General features: G+C 39.5%; 1 protein-coding gene across 4 annotated transcripts in view; it reads left to right on the plus strand.

The window, feature by feature from the left end:
- LOC109229261 (mitoferrin-like) overlaps window positions 1–12161 on the plus strand; it is a 13613-nt gene extending 1452 nt beyond the window's left edge. Inside the window, exons 2-4 of one of the 4 annotated variants that reach the window (XR_002068533.1) lie at window positions 6145–6279; window positions 8234–8445; window positions 11506–11592. Coding sequence is in view for 1 of the 4 variants with exons in the window: in XM_019394646.1 (XP_019250191.1) it covers window positions 11506–11715 (210 nt within the window). In the remaining 3 variants the exon portion in view is untranslated. Of the gene's footprint in view, window positions 1–6144; window positions 6280–8233; window positions 8446–11505 lie in introns of all 4 variants that reach the window. The other 3 variants (XR_002068534.1, XR_002068535.1, XM_019394646.1) reach the window with 3 other exon arrangements.

The following is a 12378-nucleotide window of genomic DNA, read 5'->3' on the forward strand; positions in this document are numbered from 1 at the left end:
TATATATATATATATATATATATATATATATATATATATATATATATATATATATATATATATTATATCACAACAACAACAACAACCCAGTATAATGCCACAAGTGGGGTCTGAGGAGAGTAGTGTGTACGCAGACCTTACCCCAACCCTGGGGTAGGGAGACTGTTTCCGAATAGACCCTCGGCACAAGAAGATGAAATGCGACAATAGAATAGTAACAACATCACCAAAAAGATAGTACCAGCGAGCCACGAGTCAGAAGATATACTTGGAAAAGCAATATCAATAATCAATGCATCGACAAGGTCCTAGAAAATAGTACGAGCACAACATGAACCTCTGGCATACTAAAACACGACACTGACCGACTAGACTTACACACAGAACAGTGTAGAAAAACGCTCAACTACCTACTAACCTTCAACCCTAATGTTGTCCCTCCATACCACCTATCAAGGGCCATGTCCTCGGTGAGCTCAAGTTGCGTCATGTTCTGCCTGATCACCTCTCCCAAATACTTCTTAGGCCGCCCTCTACCTCTCCTCATACTTGTCAGAGCCAACCGCTCGTACCTCCTAACCGGGGCATCTAGGCTTCTCCTCTGCACGTGCTCGAACCATCTAAGCCTCACTTCCCGCATTTTGTCTTTCATGGGAGCCACGCCGACCCTTGCTCGAATATCTTCATTCCTAATCTTATCCAACCTCGTGTGTCCGCACATCCATCTCAATATCCTCATTTCTGCTACTTTCTTCTTCTGGATATGGGCAATCATATGGCCAACATTCTGTCCCATACAACATGGCTAGTCTAACCACCTCTCTGTAGAACCTACCTTTAAGTCCCGGGGCACCTTTTTGTCACACAAAACGCCAGATGTTAACCTCCATTTCATCCAACCTTCCCCTACATGGTGTGTGACATCCTCATCGATCTCCTCGATCTCCTGGATAATCGACCCAAGGTACTTAAAACTTCCCTTCTTGGAGATGAATTGTGAATCAAGCCTCATGTCGCTGTCCACTTCCTCCGTAACATCGCTGAACTTGCACTGCAAGTATTCAGTCTTAGTCCTGCTCAACTTGAAACCTTTTGACTAAAGGGTCTGTCTCCAAACCTCCAGCCTCTCGTCAACCCCTCCTCGCGTCTCATCAATCAGAACTATATCATCAGCAAATAACATATACCATGGCACCTCCCCTTGAATATGGTGTATCAGTGCGTCCATTGCCAGAGCAAATAAGAAAGAGCTGAGCGTATATATATATATTATATATATATATATATATTATATATATATATATATATATACGCTCAGCTCTTTCTTATTTGCTCTGGCAATGGACGCACTGATACACCATATTCAAGGGGAGGTGCCATGGTGTGTGTGTGTGTGTGTATATATATATATAAATTAAATGGTAAAAATGTTAGGAAAAAATATTAACTTCTACTAGAAATTCCCAAAACCCGGTGTTACAAGTGCACGAGCAATCTAGTAGAATATACAAAATCCCTACACGTACTGTCTGAAATAAAATAGACAAAAATAGTAAATACAAGAAGGAGGAGACTCCGGGTGCTGCAGATTGGAGCATGGAAAACAGCTCATCACTAGGTCTCCGGATAATGCTGATGCACGCCCGAACGGATACCAGATGTACCTACCTCAATACCCGCACAATTTGTGCAGAAGTGCAACATGAGTACGTAAATCAACGTGTACCCAGTAAGTATCTAGTCTAACCTCGAAAAATTAGTGACATGGGGCGATATCGACAATTTCTAGTGGTCAATAAATAAAGTACAAGAACTTTAAATAGGCATGAAATACAACAGTGACAATAGAGTAAGAAACAGTGAATAACGTGATCCTTTAATCATGATATCAGTTTAAAATCCCAAATATCACATGCCATCTCAACAAATAAGAGCCATAAGTGATTATCAAATCTCAAGTCATGAAGGAAATATCATGTATATTTTGACTCCTAACAATATTATGCACGAGTTACGCCGTGGTCGTACGGCCCGATCCAGAATAATCGTGTACACTGCCGAGGGATGACCGGCGCAAACCATAGATGCATCTCAAATATAGTGCCGAGGCGTTCGACCCGATCCACAGGAATAGAGAAACTCTACGAACTACAGTCAACAACTACAATACAAGAATGGTACTCAAAGAAGGCATAAATTCCACCTCTATCAAGTATTCTGCCAAAACTCAAGATAATGGAGCTCGATCTAACAAAATCCCAAATCTAATTTCAATTATAAATTCAAGTAATTAAACTAACAAATTAAGTTCAAATAGTACAAATTTGCATGATAAAGTCCTAAGTTTACTCGGACATGAACATGCTTTTAGCTACGTACGGACTCTCGTCACCTCGTGCGTACGTAGCACCCGCAATTAGTAGCACATAACAATGCACCTACGAGGATAAATTCCCTCTTACACGATTAGGCAAAAGACTTACCTCGCATCCAAGTTCATCACTCGGCTCTTCAACCACACTAATTGCCTCAAATCGATGCCGACCAATCCAAAACTAGCCAAAGGTCGGACAAACTAATCAATATATGCTCAAAAGTTCATAATTTATCTATTAGAGTAGTTACCCAACCCAAATAGGAAAGTTCCTAAAAGTCATCCCGAGGCCCATGTGTTCGGATTTCGGAAATTTTCATCGAATAATGTTACCCATGACCCCATGAATTCAAATATATAATTTCTACTCAATTCCATAATCATTTTCGTGGTCTAATCCCATTTTTACCAAACCATAAGATTTTCAACAAAATCCCTTAATTTTTTACAAATTTCTATGTTAAAATCTAACTATAATCTATGTATTAAACTCACATTATGTAGAATTACTTACCTTGAGATGCTAGGTGAAAATCCCTCCCCAAGGAGCTCTAAAATCGGCCAAGAGTTGAGAGAAATGGAGAAAATGAGCCTATGTCCCGGGTTTTAAAATGCTTTTGCCTAGTGATCCTTCTTCGTGATCGCGACAATGCCCTCGCGATCGCGAAGGCAAAATTGCTAAGGCCCTGAAAAACCTCTTCGCGAATGCGACAAGGTCCAGGCGATCGCGAAGGCCAGCCCTGCCAACCATCGCGAATGTGACCCACCCTTCACGAACGCGATGGGCATCGACTTGTTGAGCCCCCAGACCCAAGCCCTTCTATGCGAACGCGACCCAGCGATCGCGAACGCGGAGACCAGTGACCCAAAGATTCGCGACTGCGACCCCGTTATCGCGAACACGGTTAATAGAAGTCCCCAGCCCCAATTCCTTCAATCGCGAACGCGAGGCTTTCTCCGCGTTCGCGAAGAAGAAAACCAGCAGTAGAATTTCTGCAATTTTTGACTTAATTTCGGGTGGTCCGAAACACACCCGAGCCACCCGGGACCCCGTCCAAATGCACCAACAACTCTATAAACATAATACGGACCTACTCGAAGTCTCGGAGCACGTAAAACAACATCGAAACTAAGAATCGCACACTAAAACCAAATTAATCAACTTATGAACTTCAAACTTCTTCAACTAGCTCCGAACTTGACGAATCATACTTAGACAACTCGGAATGACGCCAAATTTTACGCACAAGTCACAAATCACCATACGAACCCATTCCCTGGCTCGGAATCCGAAACGGACATTGATAACACCAAAGTCTACTTCAAACCAATTTAAGAAACTCTTAAAACCTTCAAGGTGCCAACTTTCAACAATAAACACGGAAAACACTCCCGGTTTAACCGAAACTCGATCCGAACACACGTGCAAGTCCAAAATCATCATACGAACCTATTGCAACTATCAAATCCCTGTTCCGAAGTCGTTTACTCAAAATGTTGACTCAAGTCAAACTTGGTCACCTCAGGCCACTATTATGGAACTAAGTGTTCCGAATTCAACCCGAACCCTTCCAAAACCAAACCAATCATCCTCGCAAGTCATAAAACAGTAAAAGCACATACGAGAAGTCTTAAATAGGGGAACGTGGATCTAGAAGGCAAAACGACCGGTCGGGTCGTTACATTAATGATTATGCTGCAATATTTAGGAGTCCCAAAAAGATAAGATACTTTTCTATCGCTCAAAACTCTTATGTGAGGAGCCCTCTTGTATTTTAGTAGTTACTCAGTTCAAAAAGAATTCGTTCTTCATAGCTCTTTTTCATGATGTCAAAGCCTTTATGATCTAATAGAGACCTAACTAGCTTCCATTTACTAGAGGGCATGTTACACCTCCCACCAAGCCGAAGCCTTTTTTTTTCCTTCCTCTTTTTAATAGCTTTGCTAGTCTTGCCAATTTGGTGGTTGTTTTAGTGGTATTGCATCTTTTGTTGTGTTTGTCTTTTGTGTTGTCCTTAGTCCACCCGATTTTGTAACTTCAAGAGGCTTTTGTTTGAAAAGTACTTCAAGAGTTTTGTCTCATTGAAATGAACACAACAGCGAAATCGTTGTCCTACAGCTTTGGATTTTTGTCAAAATGGTATTGACTAAAGACATTTGTCCCAAACAATTGAACATTGTTGAAGCCTGGCACATGAGCCTTGTGGAACAGACTCGTCATTGCTGAGACTTCAGGCTACATGATCCACAAGCCGTGTCATTGGAGCTGAGACTTCTAAGTCCTTGTGGTCATGGGGATTGAGGTCTCAAGTCCAAAGGCGCGCCTGTTCCACGAGCCTCAGGTGCCAGGTTTCAGCAGTGTACATTGGTTTTGGGCAAATGTCATTAGTAAGTGCTAGTTGGCAGAATCCAGAGCTGTCCAATGCTGATTCATGAATCCATATAACCTGATTTGCCAAGTGATCAGTTTATCTTAACTAACCAAGTTAACAGTCCATCGTTGATTTGTCAAGTCAACAAACAATTTTGCCCAGTCAGCGCCGTGTAATCGTCAAGTTATTGCCTAGCTAGCAGGATTTTGCTATCAGAGTACTAGGATTCCTCTCTAGATATGCTTCAATATTCTCATCACTGTCTTTCTCTTCAACCTATTGTTCTTGTTTAATTTGTGCTGACTCTGCTTCTACTATTCTTTCTTCTGTTGATTTGCTTTTTGCCTATAGTTTTTCCTCAATGTGACTCATTCTTCTTCTATTTCGAGGCTTCTGTTGCCAACTGTTCTTTTTCTCCTTCTCGTGTTTCTTCTCTATTTCATTTCGATTTTCCTGTGCTTGATTTATAGTCTGAATTGTAGTACAATTAAAAGGCTCGTTGCAGGTAAAGCTAGTTGTCATTGTTGTGTATTGGATATTGAAATCAGAAGCGCTAATTACAATTTTGATGTTATGATTACTGTATTCCCTTACGTTAGGTAATTTTTATTTTTTCCCGAAAAAGTGTGTGTGCTTTACTTCGAAGAAGCGTGCATGACATGTTTGTCTTTGTCAGCAAACTAGTGAAGCTGACAGCTATGGGTTTTCAAGTTCAGTCATGTCTCATGAATTCATAATAGCGACAAATATTCAACATAAATGTACCTGCTTTCATTTGCTATCTTTAGCTTGTGCTGGAAAAAGTGTAAACAATCTGCCAAAAGGATCTGACTGTAAGATTGACTGGATGGTCATTAGATCAATGGTTGCTTTTGCTTTCTGTAATTTTGGTCTGAAGAGAAACATGGTATTCTCGTTTGAAATAAGAGAAAAAATGATACTTCTTTGGGCCGGTAAGTTGCAAATTTGTTATCTTGGATGCTAATAGCATCTTGAATCTGGAACTAACATTTACCAAAAGGATTTGACTGTAAACAATCTGCCAAAAGGATCTGACTGTAAGATTGACTGGATGGTCATTAGATCAATGGTTGCTTTTGCTTTCTGTAATTTTTGTCTGAAGAGAAACATGGTATTGTCGTTTGAAATAAGAGAAAAAATGATACTTCTTTGGGCCGGTAAGTTGCAAATTTGTTTATCTTGGATGCTAATAGCATCTTGAATCTGGAACTAACATTTGTATCTTATATGACAACTGTTACCAAAGAAAAAGCCTAGAAGTTTGGAAATTTTAACTATGTGTGGGGGTTATGAGGGTAAGAATAAATTACTTATCAGTGATTGATGTAAAGAAGAGAAGTATCAAAACTTAGGCATTTTACTCATTTTGTTGAACAGTGCCAGCTATCTGAGGTTGGTTGGTTCATGAGCTAGTCAGGCTTGGTTCAATTTTGGTTTAACCACTACTCGGCTCAAGTGCTAGAACTCTTCGCTATGTTGAAGTTGAGATCCATGGTTGTAAGCTCTTTGAAAGTATGTCTCATGCAACATTGATTTCCTAGTGTCCGTTTCCATAAAAGTCATTTTTCCTTTTGGCGCTTATTCAGTTAAGTGCTACTTCTGTGCTGATTTACTTCATTTCACATGTACTTTGTCACACTCATCCAGTTAGATTGTTTGTGTTAATGTTCAGCTATTTCCCAGATACTTCAATGCATCAATGACTGATTGTTGCATTGCATATGCTTATTTGAGATTGGCTTTCTGGATGATCTGATGATTTTTAGTAGGATCTCAAGAAGCTGTGACATATTCGAATGGTATTGACTTACACATAAGTTTAACATTTGCAAGGTTTGCTCCTCTGGCAAGCCTTGGTTATGTCTCATCATAGCTCACTTGACCTTTAACCAAGCCAACAGCGAGTGAGGTCTTGACTCTGTTCTTCCTGCGGGCCTAATAAGGTAGTGCTTCCATATGCATTGGTTGTAATAATTAGAGGCCAAGTATTTTGACCTATCCTATACATACTTATGGCGTTGCCCAAATTAAGTGAAGTTGAAAGCTGCTTAAGTACCTGTTCATAAAAAAAGAATAGTTGGGTTCATTGGTTGAAGGGCATACGAAACGATATAAATAGATGGTGGTACAAGATTGATTCCTGTCTAAAACCATCATTTTGGACGTTATGTAAGGAAAGGACCCAGAGATCCTTTGAGGGGTGTTTCACTTGACATTCCTTCCATACTGTTTAAATTATTTTGTTGTAGCAGTCCTTGTGATGTAAATGATGCAAATCAACTGTTTTGACTTTGTTTGCTCGTTAAGCTTTTTGTAGGAGTCTACCAGATATTTTAATATATTGCATCCACTGGATGCATCAGATCGATAGAATTCTTGTCACTTGATTTTAAAAAAAAAAATCTGGTCATGACAATTAAGAATTTGGTTTGGCTGGTTCAAAATTGTGCTTAATGAATACTTAAAAAATGTACAGCTGGGTTTCTTATTGTAGTGGCAATGTAATAATGTTTTTTTACCTTTTTTTCTGAAAATGCTTGTAGCCGACCCCAGCTAGCTTGGGATTGAGGTATAGTTCTGAAAATTCTTGCAAAGGCTTTTACAATGCATTGTTTTTGTTTTTATGAACAGTGCAGTCAGTAGAACCGTTAACAGCAGTCAGTAGAACCGACATCAGTTTACCTATTAAAAAAGTAATGACATCTGTTAGGATAAGGGATTATGTTATTGTTTTGTGCTTACTAGCAATGAACCTTTTGGGAAATAGTACGCTCTGTTTCCTTTCCTATCACATACAGATTCTGGGAGGAGGTTTTAGCTGAATGGGGTTAAGAGACTTAAAATACATAATGAGAGCCTGCTTACAAAATGGCTACAGAGATATTCCTCAGAGGAAAATAGATTATGGAAAAGGGTAATTCAGAAGAAGTACAGAGAAAAGGATTGATGGAGTGCAGCAGTTGCGAGTAGACCTCATGGTGTAGGAGTCTCAAAATTTGTTAGAGTTCAGGGGCAGATGTTATTAAAGTTTGAGATGGGAGGATAGTGAGGTTTGGCATGATTCCTGGATAGGTCATTCTCCACTCTAAGTTAGATATCCTGATTTACTCAGTATGTCAAATAAAAGTGAAACCACAAAAACTCAAGTCATAACAGAAATGGTTGGTTTGAGAATAAGAAGAGACTGTTTTGATTGGAAACAGCTAGGCTGTATGACCTGCTAAAGGATGTGCATCAGGGATTTAAGTTAACAGAGGAGGACAGGCTGTAAATAGATCAATGAAAATGGCAGATTTACTGTGCGATCTCATTACAAAATTTTCAGTAGAGAAAAAGCATGTTTTTGATTTTTTTCCTAAAGGTCTTGGAATTTAATCTGGAGATCAAACACTCTTTTTAAAGTCTCTTGCTTTTGCTGGGTATTAGCTCATGATTCTTGTCTTACTCATGCGTATCATACCTGCAGCAGGTGGCTATTTTCTGAAGGAGAAATAGTTGTTCAGAAGGCAATTGTGGAAGTTGTTTTGTTACATTTTCTATGTTAAATTGGTATGGCAAAGTCGGTCAAAGAAGCCTTTGGAAGCTGGTTGGGTCAAAGTAACAACAAAGAGCTCAGAGAGATGTGGTAGGCTATCCCTCCATGTGTGCGGTGGACCATTTGGAAGAAAGAAATCAAAGGTACTTTGAAGGAAAACCTGCCAATGGACATAAGTTGAAATCTAGATGTATGTTTGTGTTGGCTTTATGGTCTAGATTACAGAATGTACACACAGAGGAGGACATGTTAGAGTTTATTAGATCTTTAACTGACTAATTAGAACTCCCTTCGTTTCAATTTATGTGACGGAGCTTGACTCAACACGGAAGTTAAGATAGAAAGAAAGAATTTTGAAGCTTGTGGTCCTAAACCTTCCATGACATTTTGAGCCTCAAAAGCATGCAACTAACCATAAAATGAGAAATTTAAAATTAAATTATTCTCAAATATAAAATGGTGTAATGAGCGTTAGCCGGTTTTGGTGTGCCTGTCAAGGGCGTTAGTTGGATACCTTCGGGTGATCATCACCACCTGCACCTCTCATAAGGCGCAGTGGTGACCCGCGTGTTGTTCCATTCAACTATATTTGTTCCTTTAATCCATAGCTTAAAAGAAAACATCAATGAGGGATAATCCGCCCATACAACCAGCGGGAGGGCGACACTACTGGCAAAGATTGTCTAGTGAAAACGCCGCAGGCGCGAATTCTTCTTAGAACGGACTAGTATGGAAATAGTATCACATAAAATTGAACAAGTAACTTTTTGCACGGGCAACAACTTGTAATCTTAGTACTGTTTTTTCATCAATGAATGAATAACTTGCCTTTACCAAAAGGAAAAAAAAATCTAGGAGGATTTGGGGGAAATATTTGAGAGGGTTTGAGGGGCTTCTTCCTACCTCCCACCCCCATAACGATCCACCACCTCCAACCCACAAGTTGTGATCTGAATCAAGAAGTTTTGTAAATACTTAGTAGGGCCAGGGTTAATATTGTACCTGAAGTATGCGAAATGGAACATATTTGTTCTCCGTTAATAGTTGGGGTCGAATGTGCCACTTGCCATTACCAAAATGGGTCATATTTGCCCTTATTTTCAGATGGCGGAAGCTTAGGACCAAGTGATGCCAACGTGTCTCGCAATTAAGGGTTTATTTTTTGACCCTCCTCCCTAATTTTTTAAATACTTTTTTCCCTTGATTTCCACTTCTTTCTCCCCGCCACAACCTCTACCACCAATCATCTTCCGTCTTTTAAAATTTTATTTCTTATTTAACCCCCCCCCCTCCCCCCCGACGACCTCCCACCAATTACCTTTCCTTCCTCCTCCGTCCCCACCACGCTACCACAACCTCCACCACAAGAGGGAGTGCCGTAAACGACTTGAACATGAAACATAGAATACTATTTAATGCATGTGCATGGGCGCATAGAGGTCAAAAGATTATTGAAAATCTAGCCCTTTGTTTCAAATAAAAGAATTCCAGTACCTTCTGCTAATAAATTCAAAACAAATAGTATGATCATAAGAGCTGCAAATTGACTGTTACTTAAGAGCGGTAGAAAAGCTGAGGGTCTCTCGGAAACAGCCTCTCTATCCCTCCGGGGTAGGAGTAAGGTCTGCGTATATTTTACCTTCCCCAGACCCCACTTGTTGGATTTTACTGGGTTGTTGTTGTTGTTGTACTTAAGAGCGGTAGAAACAACACATACAAGTAAACAAAGTTGAAATGTTTGTGGTGCCTTCATAATATTTCGTGAACTATTGCGATATCGGCAAAGAAGTGTGAGTGACAAAGGGATAGAGAGAGAGAAATTGTGGCAGTGAAAAAAAGACGAGAAATGATGGATCTGGCAGTGAAGGGGTGAGGTGGTGGTGGAGATAGTGATGGCAGGGATAGAGAATGAGGAAGGAAGGATGATTGGTGGTGGAATAGTAGTTGGGAGAGACAAGGAGGAATCATAAAAAAAGAATTAAAATACACGTGGGAGAAGGGTCAAATTTGCCCCCGAACTATGGGAAAGGTTGATTTGCCCTATGTTCACAAAAGTTAACCTTAATTATAGGACACATGGCATTACGGGATGCTAAGCTTTTGCCATTTGAAAATAAGGGCAAATTTTACCCATTTTGGTAACGGCAAGGATACATTTGACCCTAACTATTAACGGACGACAAGTTTTTCCCATTTCGCCTAGTCATAGTGTGGCCAGGATGAGAGCCAGTTGATGATTGTTTGAATCCGTTTCTAAATTATGTGCACATTGTTCTCTGTAGAATGATTAGGAATTCAAGTTAAGTATCAATCTTTGTTATTCTTGTTTATCTGGAACAGAAACAACAGTATAGATAATTGATATATTCTGCTATAAGGTTCCAAAGATCATGAAACACACTGGTTCGTTATTTTTTCTAAAATTTTTCTTTTGCGGAAATATTTGTGTAAGATTTCATTTTTTTTTTTTTTTTTTGTAAATTTCTCTTGTGGAAATATTTGTTCTGAAGCAGTGCCGCTAAAGTCAAAGAAACAGTTTTATGGTCAATCTGGTAGTTCTCTATATCAAAAGACCTTTACGACTAATGAGGATATTCATTTTTTTCCTTTCCTAAATTCTCTTTTCATCAAATCAAAGATGTTGCCCATGATAGTGACTTTGAAAGTCCAGTTAAGGTGCGCGAGAAGAAAGTTCAGGATTGGTAAAAGAAATGTATTTGGTTTTATTAAAGTACACCACAAAATGTATACATTGTGCTCTTTAGTTGCTTCTCTCAAGACCTCTGTTCATATTTTTTGATTCTTTAATTTTAGTAGTTGTGCGACTGACTATCCAGTAGGCCATATTTGAAGCTATGCTGATATTGAATTTATGTGCTATCAGTTGGAAACATGGTGCTTTTACTCTACCCGTCTGGCTGGTTATCACAATTTGAGTTGACCATAAGTGTGGGCCTGGGGCCATGGATACAATATTTTGTTTCAGTCTGCTATGAGCTTATAGTACTTCTTATCTTTAGCTGAAGCCACCTTGTCTGGCTAGTCATCTTGAAGGACAATTATAATCCGATGTTAAGTGCATGTCTTGTGCAGTTCTGTTGCCCAATTTAAATATTAGTTCAAGTTTGTATAGAGTAGGTTATGCTCAATCTGTAGTGATGCATTCATGGTGATAGAGTGCTAAATTTTGATATGTGCTGCAGGGCGTTTGTGGGTGTGACAGATTTACAAGTGGGTCAATTAGGGATGTTTTTCGAGTAATAGTGAAGAAAGATGGATACAGAAGTCTCATGAGAGGCTGGATGCCAAGGATGCTCTTCCATGCTCCTGCTGCTGCCATTTGCTGGTCGACATATGAGGCTGGCAAATCCTTCTTTCAAGAGCTGCATACTTCCAGCAGTGGTGTGACCTGAGTACTGAATTCCGCCAGCAGTAGTGTAACCTTTAGAAGAGGTATCATTTCTCAACTGTTGAATTCTCCATACATCTTCTGTGATTGAAGACGACTTTCTTCTGTGATGGAAGACGACTTCTACTCGCCGGGAGAGTTAAGACACGAAAATAGAGAGCAAACTCCGTGTAACAGTATGTATAACGGGTGCAGTCGTATGCCATTTATTTAGTCTTGTAACTTATTCAATTCTAATAAATTGGTATAATTGAGTGACCCCTTTAGCATCGTTTAACTGCATTAGTTGCGTGGAAATCCATTGTACCTGCTTTGGAGATTCTCATGGAAAAGTAGGGTCCACTGGATTGGAAAACTGAAGAAATTTTTGATTATTCATTGATCACCACGAATGTTTGGTGCTCTAAAAGAGAAATGTACCATTTTCATTCCTGTGGCATTATTTTGCTTCCTGCCCTTGTTCCGCCTTGTTCAATGTTTATTAACTATTAGGCTAAGTTCGTGCTACCAAGTTGCCTCGTCTTAGGTGAGTGAAGGCATGAGAATTAGTTGTTTCTTCATGGTTGTTTTTTGAATAATTAAAGAAGAAAATTTTAGCACTCCAATGAAAGGGATCCAACATTCAAAATGCAGCAAAGTTGTTCATGATAAAGATACCAGGAATCGT

The sequence above is a fragment of the Nicotiana attenuata genome, chromosome 7 (genome assembly GCF_001879085.1).
Source record: "Nicotiana attenuata strain UT chromosome 7, NIATTr2, whole genome shotgun sequence".
NCBI lineage: Eukaryota > Viridiplantae > Streptophyta > Magnoliopsida > Solanales > Solanaceae > Nicotiana > Nicotiana attenuata.